The sequence below is a fragment of the Sebastes umbrosus genome, chromosome 12, assembly GCF_015220745.1.
Source record: "Sebastes umbrosus isolate fSebUmb1 chromosome 12, fSebUmb1.pri, whole genome shotgun sequence".
Classification (NCBI taxonomy): domain Eukaryota; kingdom Metazoa; phylum Chordata; class Actinopteri; order Perciformes; family Sebastidae; genus Sebastes; species Sebastes umbrosus.
The window spans coordinates 18,173,563-18,183,990 of record NC_051280.1 but is presented as its reverse complement, the minus strand read 5'-3'; the positions used below and the strand labels follow the sequence as shown (position 1 = coordinate 18,183,990).

Here is a 10,428-nt window from a genome sequence, read left to right as displayed (position 1 = left end):
AGCAGCAACTGAGGATGTTTTATGTCATGCATTAATCCAGGATTATAGGCTTTTTATTTCTAGTTACCAGGCTTTGCCATTGCCTCTTGTTGTGTGACATTACTCAGTTATTAAAATTAAGTGTGAAGACGTTTAAAAACATGCACCTTATGAAATTATGTGTTGCCAGAGAAAATCTTTACTTAAAAGAGCCTATTTAACATTTTCTCATTTAGCAGTAAAACATTAAATTACAGACTTACTCTATATATTTTACTGCTGTCAACAGGAGCAACTAAAGTCTGTTAATGACTTTTTAAAAAATTTAACTGGTGATGTGGTTAAAGACATAAAAACCTGCTTGTGTGAAATCTCACTAAAGTCTGGCCTCTTCTCGTTGTTGATTGTAAATGCTACAGTAAAACTGTATGTAAGAAGTAAAACCTATTGGCTATTGGTGCACTTTATGTATAATTATGGGTGTGGTTTTCCAGTTTTTCAAACACTTTGACCTGACGAAGATCCAAGCAGAATCGAAATGTAGTCAATAAAAGTACTGTGGCATGGAGAAGTGTGCAGGCGTTACCTTTTTCTTCACTGATGCTGTACTGATAGCCTCGCACCTATGAGATGTGTGTATAATTAATACTTTTCAAGAAGTAAAACCAGATATAAAACCCAAGATTAAATAGAGTAGACCATTTGGCTACCAGGTAAATGTTGATGGTTAGGAGAGTGAAGCCCTTTAATCTGTAATTTATTAATCATTAAACATTATTACATTATTCATACTGGTGAACAAGGACCACTTCTACAGAGGGACGTTCACAACATACATATTACATTATTATATACAGTGCAGTGCATTACAGTGGATCGTTATATGTGTATTACCGGGATGAAGGGATGGGGAGACTGGGAAGGAGAGAGGGTTCGAGGAAAGGAGGAAAGGAGGAAAGGGAGAGGAGCGGTTGGAGGGAAGGGGAGTTGTGATAGTAAGTTGTCTTTTTATTACTTCTTTTTTTTTTTAACCACAGTACAGTTTGTTCTATAAAAGTTAAACCCATAGAGAGATAGAGTGCCACATTTTCACAGCTACTGTTAGGTGAACCTACTGAAAGTTGACTCTTGTGGGAATATCAAATGAGATACATTTTGTCATGAGATGCTATAGAGAGATGCTATAAAACATTCTAAGAGAGACCTCCTTCCAGAGTGCGGAGACCCTGGAGGGCAGGCCAAAGGTCAAAGGTCAAAGATCAGATCAACGTGCATGCGTGCTGCAGACATTCAGACGTGTTCGGCCATCTAGAAAAATGGCCGATCCCTCCACTGTTTCTCCCTCTATGTTTAGGCATCATTTTTGGTGCTTTCCCTTTTTATATATAAAAAATACAAAACATAACAGCGAAAAGAATTCCGTTGGTTGTCCCGTTTTTCTCCTTTTTCATTTTTCCAAAACTGTTTTTTGTTCGTTTTCATTTCAACATTTGGTTGGTTTGTTTTTTTCCCTTTTCTCCTCCAGTCACTTACATATTGACAAAGTATACAATATTTTACAACTGAACAAGACTGAAAGATAACATTTGATTTGTCCAATCAGATACAAGGCCCGCATCCTATATCCAATTAGAGAAGTCAACTGGAAGCTAACCAGTAGTAAGCAACACAACAAGCCTATGGTGTGAAGGGAGCTGTCCGATTTCAGCTCTGCATTAACATGAGCACCCGCCCTCGGGAACAGTGGGCTCTGCCGGTTTGTCCAGCTTGATGTCGATCACTGGGAATTCTCCAGTTAAGGAAAAAGTCAGGTGGTCAAATATTATGACATGTCACAGTCAAATGGGTAATGCTTGTGTCAATATTTTGTACATACAGGTAACCAATGAAATACTTGATGAGCACTAAAACAAGTTTTGATTGTCAGATGGATCTTACATTGGATCCAAAAACTACATTACTGTAGTATATTTCACTGCATATTACTGTATAATACTGTATATTTCATCATCCCTAAAAAAATTATACACACTATTCTATATCCACAACTTAGCCTAATGTTTTGCTCCTAAGCATCACTAATGCTCACAATAGTAATAATAATAATAGCACTGTATTGTTTTATTTTGCAATGTTAACAATGTCAAGCCATTTTACCCATTCTTTTTATTCTACTACTATATTTTTTACTACTATATTTGTATATATTTTATATGTTTTACTTACTGTTAACTTCTTATTATATCTTTATTGTTTAGTTACTCATTTATTATATCTTGGTCTGTTTTTAACTTGCTACTGTAACACTGCAAATTTCTCCGCTGTGGGACTAACAAAAGATTATCTTATCGTATCTTATTTGATCTTATCCGATAATAATATTATTGCAAGCCGTAACTATTAAATAGATAATCAGTCATTTAAAAAAATACTTACAGTAATTTATTTCTAGTCCTTAAACACAATGTTGTTACCCTCTTATTCCCTATAAGCTCTTTCCTTGCACATATAGTGGTGCCCAGTAAGTATTTTATTGATACCCCATATGTACTAAATGGTAATAATGTAATTTTGGGGCTGAAATCTCAAGTTCAATGCTAGCTGAATCTTTAAATTGTAAAACAGGTAGAGGAATAGAATATACATTTATTGTCTTTTCAATCAGTCCCTCGTCCCTCGTCCATCCTCCATCACACATCCTCAGTGTATCATTGTCACTTCCCAAACGACCACTACGTGGTGCTATACCTGCACTACCTTCCTGGCTCTGTGCATTTCCTATCTATTAAGCATAAAAGGTTTAATGGCTGATGCCTCAGTAGACAGTAGGCTGGGCGGTCTGTTTGTACTAGCGCCAACAACCACTAAGAGATTAAAAATAAAGCTGCCTATTTCTTGGCCGTGTGGCTCTCGGCACAGTGAGTCACAGCGGCTGTAAAGGATACTGCCTTCAGGATTTGCGTCGTCCAAGCTTTCCATTCCAGGTAGGGCTGCTGCAACCCGACGAAACAGCTAGGAGGAGAGAAAAGGAGGAGGAGGAGTGTGGAGATGAGAGGAGAGGAGGAAGAGATAGGGATCAGGAAAGATGAAAAGAAGATGTACATAGGGGAGGAAAATAGGGGGAGAGCATGCAAGAGTAGGAGGGTTGAAAATGTGCTGTCCTGTATGGACTACAGACCCTTTTTGAAAATATTATGTTTTTTTATGTATAGAGTAAATCATTTCATCTCCTAATTAAGTACTAATTTACATTCCAGCACTGTTTTTTTGAAGATTGCAATGTTCAGTGTGCACACTATCCACCACTTTTTTTCCACATAGAAATTTGATCTCTTCACGTTGGTGATTCGATCACCTTGGAGGGACAACAGGAACAGCAGAAAAGCTGCAAGCAACTGACGCCCAAAATGCTGGGAAATATGGTGAAACTGCAGGGATCACCTGTTTGACATTGCAGCCTGTCTTGGCACTGGTCTCGATGAACATGACGTTCAGCTCTTTGGCTCTCTGCTCTCCTTCCTCGATCATGATTTGCCTGCAGGAAAATCAGGTCAGACTCAGCGTCACGACGACGAAGCATCATTTATATTTCAGTGCTGACATGTTGCGTTTAACGGCACGCTTTCTGCTCAGTTAACACAACGTCTTCACATGAATGACTACATTAACTCACCTCTTCTCTTCCAGGTCTGTTTTGTTGCCAACCAGCATGATGATGACATCACTTCCTCTCTCTGTCCTGACATCATCGATCCATTTGCAGGTCTGCTGGAATGAGTTCACATCTGCAGAGACAAGAATCTTATTCTAAATCCAGTCTTTTTTTGTGTTAAATTCCCATGTACAAATAGAGCTTCTTTACTGTGTTGTTATGTATTTCATACAGAAAGACAGATTAAAACATACAGTACAATGCCTACATGCTCATAGGTATATTAGCAGCTCACTTGTAATGTCATAGACGACCACAGCTACTGTAGAGTCTCGAATGTAGCTGGGGATGAGACTCCTGAAACGCTCCTGTCCAGCAGTATCCCACAGCTGCAGCCTTACCTGCATTTACACACACGCACACATAAACACACACACCTCCAGCAGCTGTTTCAACATCAGCCACCATACGACACACAGACTACGTAAGGCCTTGTAAGTACACATCCAAAGGGATAAGCCAATATCAGCTTGTGTGCAGGCTGACAGAGCATAATATCCTGACAAAGAAATAGTATTAATACTAGCTAAAGTAGATGATCCACAGGACAGGCTTTGAATTCTTAGTGGCTAGAAAAGCCAAAGCTATTACGAGCAGAAAATAACCTTAAGATGATCACGTTAGTCTGTGAGGAGAGACATAATTAAGCACATCAAATCAAAGATTTGCGAAACCAGAGTGGAAATTAGGACATTTCTTACTTAGGCTAAAACGACACGAGTACAAATACATGAATTCATCTTTAGATGCGTAACTACATGTGAATATCAAATGACAATCAAAGCTTCCTACTGTTCGGTCTTCCAGGTACATTGTCTTTGATAGGAAGTCTATTCCAATGGTCGCCTGTGGTGGAGAAAGAACAAAAGATGGAGGAAAAATCATCAGAATTGAAATGTCCTCTGCGCCATCTGTTGTTCCTAGCAGATTGACCGTCGTTTAAATTAAGGAAAACACAAAAAGCTGTTAAGTTAACAAAAAAAAAAAAACAGCCAATAAGGACTGAAATTGAATCAGACTGAAAAACTAATTTCCTTTGTATTGCCCTCAGGGCTCAATCATTCAGACTTGTTATGCACCTAACTTCTAAGAAAGGCAAGAGGACAGAATAATCAGTATTTTCTGTTTAAGAGCCTAATATCTCCTTTTGATGACTGCACTGACAACATTCAAATGATTTTATCGGGACCCTGATTTGTAATTTGCACATCAAGCGTCATCATTTTTGGCCAAAAAATAACAGAATTTTAACATTGTACAGTTTTTAATCAGCCACTACAGAACGGTTGATATATTGTAGACCTACAGTGTGATTAGTCCGATCATTCCATTTATTCAAATAACATCGGAGGACAATTAGTTAAAAAATGTTTATAAAATATGGCAATACATGTAGAAATAGAGTTTATACTTCTAAGTACAGTTATTGACCATAGCCAGTCATCATATCACGCTATAAGTTTCTATGTTATCTGATGTTTTTGGTTCTGGGTCTGGTTGGAGTCTCACCTGATACGTGTTGTCGAAACTGTCATACATGAATCTGGTGATGAGAGATGTTTTCCCCACTAGAAGAGAGAACAGAGGTTGGTTTTTAGTTGGTTAGGTGTTCGTTCGGATCATAAAGAAGCCCAAATAATCTCCTAAATGCACAAATACACAATTTCCTGAATAATTTCAACATAATAATATGAATATGGGCGTCCATTGTGTTCCTTAGCGTGACAAAATGACAGGAGATGACAGTCACAATATAACATTCAACCACTGCCACTGTAACCATCACTATCAAACTATTAAAGAGTAGAAACCATTAAAAGAAAAACCATAAACCATCTCATGTACCTTAGAACAAAATCTGCATGATAATTCAGATTAAAACTGTCCTCACAAGACAACATCTTCCAAGTATGAAAAAAAAAAAAAAAATCCTAAAAATATACCACAAATCTGCTTAATTTCACTAATGATAACATCTGTTTTTTCCTTACCAGACAACAAAAAACATTTCATTGTAAAGTAAACAACATTATTATTCTACATTTTGTGTTATAAAGGGAATGAACAGACACGTAAAATATAGATTTAAAAGCTATAGAACTGGATTAACATCAGTATCTGTCATTGATTTAGTTAAAGCATCAATAGTTTTCCCAAAACAATTTCATTTTTCATGCAGATGTGTAAACGTACCTCATGCTCTCAGAAATGTAAGGCGATAAACATGTCAATAATAGGAAACTAACTAGTGAAGCTTTTTAGGGCTGGAACAAAAATTATGTTCATTAGTCGATTAATCATTTAGTCTATGATGTGTCAAGAAATTGGGAAAAATGCCGGTTAAAAGTGGTTCGAGGTTCAAATGTCTTGTTTAGTCTGATCAACAGTGAAAAGTTTACAGTGATATGAAACAGAGAAAAGCAGAAAACCTTCAAAACATTTGACAGTTTTGCTCAATTTAATGATTTGAATGATTCATTGATTATCAAATTACTTTTATTAGTATCTTCATTGTATAATTTGGCCTGTTTTGTAGGTCTGCAACTAATGATTATTGATTAATCCATCCATTATTTTCTCGGTTAATTGATTAATTGTTTGTTTCACAATTCAAAGATATTCAGTTTACTGTCATAGAGGAGTAAAGAAACCAGAAAATATTCACATTTAAGAAGCTGGAATCAGAGGATTTTGACTTTCTTTCTTAAAAAAATAATCAAACCGATTATCAAAATAGTTGGCGATAATTTAATAGTTGACATCTAATTGATTAAGTGTTGCAGCTCTATGTTAGTCCATCAATCGATCAGTTGGTGAACAGAAAATGAATCAACAACTGTTTTGTAATTTCAATATATATACATTTATATTTATAGGTACAAGTATGTATATTAGCATGGACCAACGCCACGTACCACAGCATTTATAGCCTAATCTGGTTTGCAGTGCGCCTCCGTAGATGGGCCTTTATACAAATACCGAAAACTAAACAAGAAAATACAGCACAAAACACTAGAGCTGCAACGATTATTCAATTAGTTCTAACTATTAAATTAATCACCAACTATTTTGATAATCGATTCAGCAGTTTGAGTAATGTTTCAAGAAAAAAAGTCTAAATTCTCTGATTCCAGCTTCTTAAATGTGAATATTTTCTGTTTTCTTTACTCCTCTATGACAGTAAACTGAATATCTTTGAGTTGTGAAACAAAAACAAGACATTTGAGGACGTCATCTTGGGCCTTTGGGAAACACTGATCCACATTTTTAACCAACATTTTATAAACCAAACGACTAATCGATTAATCAAGAAAATAATCGTCAGATTAATCGACAATGAAAATAACCGTTAGTTGCAGCCCTAGAATAATTGTTTCAGCTTTATTCTCTATTCTTTCATTGTGATGCTATTAAAGAACAATTAGGGAAAACAAGTTGTGTCCAAAAATGATCACCAAAAAATGCACAAGGCCATCTTTAAGCAGACACATACAAAACATATTTAGCAGCGTTCACAAGCCGGATGATGACTCCTCATAAGGATCAAGGTGAGTCTACAGTTAAGAGAGCTGGAATCTTATTTAAAACCATCTTTAACATCCCATCTACACATCATGAGTGAGAGGACTGGACTTGTCCAGCAGGCCCCCGGTCTCTCCCTCTCTCATGCAGAGTCTCTGTATGCAGACAGCAGCAGTATAGTTCTGAAGCCAGCCAGCAGATGGGCAGTGGCCACACCAGGCCTCCATTCAGCACCATGGACAGCAACAGCAACATTGCAGTGCAGGCCACACAAACACACACAGGGAAGGCTTGTAGTCGACACACACACACACACACACACACACACACAGACACACATACTGGAGCATCACAATCACAATATTAGGTGTAATTATGAGCATTGTGCTGCTGTATTTGATGGGATGTGCTGCTGCTGCTGCTTGCTGCCACTCTGGATGTCTGATGTCTGAACACGTATCCAGTATTCATCTTTTACAGAGCTGAACCATTATCGATCAGCACCTCCCAAATTTGTGCCATCACATCAAACATCAAATCACAAACATTCATCCCCACCCTGAATAGATGGCTTATTGAACAAATAGTATAATGTTGTGTTTTTTATTGTATTATTTATGGGATGGAGCTGGAGACTGCGAGGTTTTAGAGATGCTACAGACATCAGCAGCCTAGGGTGTGTCCCGAACTGACACATGGGGGAACTGTTTATTATCTTCTCTAAATAAATAAAAAAAAACACGAGTGGTTTGAGGAAAAGACGACACACTTATCATGTAATAGAATAAAGGATTGTTGGTGTTATAAATAAAGAGATATGGTGGGAATGAATTATCTGAATGAAAACAGCATATTTTTGTCGGTCACTGCAGCACATCAAAACATCCCCTATATCGCCTGCTATGATGCGAAATAGGACGACAGCTAAACAATCCTCACACGATATTCAATTATTTTATCGTGATATTTAATCCAAAGGGTGCAATTTACATGCGTTTTTTTTTTTTCTTCCTCAGATTTTTTACAGTCATTGTGCCAAAAAAGGTTCATGTGCATCAAATTAGCCTTAAAGCAGCCAGCCACATCCTCTTGATTCAGCTGAAACTTTAAAAACATGGATTACATGCATGGCCTTCTACATGTTTAGCATTATTATAGGGTGAGCTGGATAACATGAAAAACCTCCCAAAACATCTGACTCACCGCTCTGCTCTCCCAAAAACACCAGTTTAAATTTCCTCAGGGGGTTCCCCAAATCTCCTCCAGCTGACATGGCTGCAGATAAAGAGCTCAACTTGGATTATTTTATATGTTCTTATCGCTCTGCGTCTCCTCCTCCGTTGTGGATCCTCCTCTCCTCACTGAATGATGATGGGAATGCAGCTCAGCATCCTCCTGTCAGTTCTAGAGGGGCCAGTGCGCATGCGCGACCTCACCTATTTCAAATCCGTCACCTTTATCTATAGGAAACGTAAAGAAACTGTGATGGAGGATAGAAGATAATAAAAACATTCGTGACTCTGACATAAATGCTCATTACAGTGATAAAGTAAAGTAAAACAAGTGGTGGAAAGTACATTTATTCAAGTGTACTTTTTTTTAATGCTATACCTACATCCTATTTCTAAGATAAATATTGTGCTTTTTACTCCTCTATATTTACAGCTATAGTGACTTTACAGATGCCAAACACTATATAAAGTATTTCAATTTAGAACTGAAAAATTATTTGATTAGTCGATCAACAGAAAATGTATCTGCAACTATTTTTTTAGGTTAATTTTCACAGCAAAAAATAACAAACATATTCTTGTTCCAGCTTCTGAAATGTGAGGCTTGTAGCTTTTCTTTGTCACATATGATAGTGAACTGAATATGTTTTAGACTGTTAGGAGGACTTTAGAGGAGCCAGTGTGCATGGGCGACCTCACCTATTTCAAATCCGTCACCTTTATCTATAGGAAACGTAAAGAAACTGTGATGGAGGATAGAAGATAATAAAAACATTCGTGACTCTGACATAAATGCTCATTACAGTGATAAAGTAAAGTAAAACAAGTGGTGGAAAGTACATTTATTCAAGTGTACTTTTTTTTAATGCTATACCTACATCCTATTTCTAAGATAAATATTGTAGTTTTTACTCCTCTATATTTACAGCTATATAATGCATACAGAAATGACAAATTATTTGATTAGTCGATCAACAGAAAATGTATCTGCAACTAATTTTTTAGGTTAATTTTCACAGCAAAAAATACCAAACATATTCTTGTTCCAGCTTCTGAAATGTGAGGCTTGTAGCTTTTCTTTGTCACATATTATAGTGAATTGAATATATTTTAGACTGTTGTTCGGACAATTTGAAGATGTCACTTTAGAGGAGCCAGTGTGCATAGGCGACCTCACCTATTTCAAATCCGTCACCTTTCTATAGGAAACGTAAAGAAACTGTGATGGAAGATAGAAGAGAATAAAACACATTCATGACTCTGACATTAAGGCTCATTACAATGATTAAGTAAAGTAAAACCAGTGGTGGAATGTTCTCAGACATGTAAGGCGATAAACATGTCAATAATTGGAAACTAACTCTGTTAAGAATTTCCCAGTAAAATAACAGTAAAGAACTGGCAGCAGGGTTGCCTTTATGTTACTGTAAAATTAACATTATTATACTGTCGCTGGAATTTACAGCTTTGTACTGTTAATGAAAAATACAGTTTGAACTGTTTTTTTTATTAATTTCACAGTATTTTACAGTTAATTTACTGTTTAAAGATACATTATATAGCTGTTTTTCACCTTTCTTTTACATTATCTTACTGATTTGTTGTTGTTGTCTCTTAATAAGCAATTTCTGATTCTTACATAGACCCCCTTTAAACCACCAACAACTGAATGTGTGAGGATTTAAAGGGGCATTCCAGCTATTTAATATTAGATGTCCATTAAGTTAGGGGTCTCAAGGGAGGCAGGTTAAAACAAGAACGGGTCAAAACTGATGCAGCAGTGGCCGAGAAATCCTGACTTTTAGTCCCTGGTATGAGTCCAACTTCAGGAAGACCCTGGATCCTACACTTCCCATGATGCAACCTGGAGGCATCTTTCATTAGATCCTCTCTGCCTGGTAAATCCCCCCAACTTTTAAACTCCAAGCCCCCAGTTGGTATGCAGGTCAACCCATGATTGCATAAGGGAACAGAGCTAAGTGT

At 36.9% G+C, this 10,428-nt stretch overlaps 1 protein-coding gene across 1 annotated transcript; it reads right to left on the bottom strand.

Moving 5' to 3' along the window:
- Positions 1–706: 706 nt before the first annotated feature.
- On the bottom strand, positions 707–8,597 carry LOC119499029 (ras-related protein Rab-6B-like). Its single transcript, XM_037788216.1, has 8 exons — positions 8,417–8,597; positions 5,201–5,259; positions 4,484–4,537; positions 3,927–4,032; positions 3,653–3,764; positions 3,421–3,514; positions 2,925–2,991; positions 707–1,759 (listed from the first exon to the last, which is right to left on the bottom strand). Exons 1-8 carry the CDS (start codon positions 8,484–8,486, stop codon positions 1,695–1,697), a joined length of 627 nt encoding a protein of 208 aa, XP_037644144.1. The 5' UTR covers positions 8,487–8,597; the 3' UTR covers positions 707–1,694.
- Between the last annotated feature and the right edge of the window lie 1,831 nt (positions 8,598–10,428).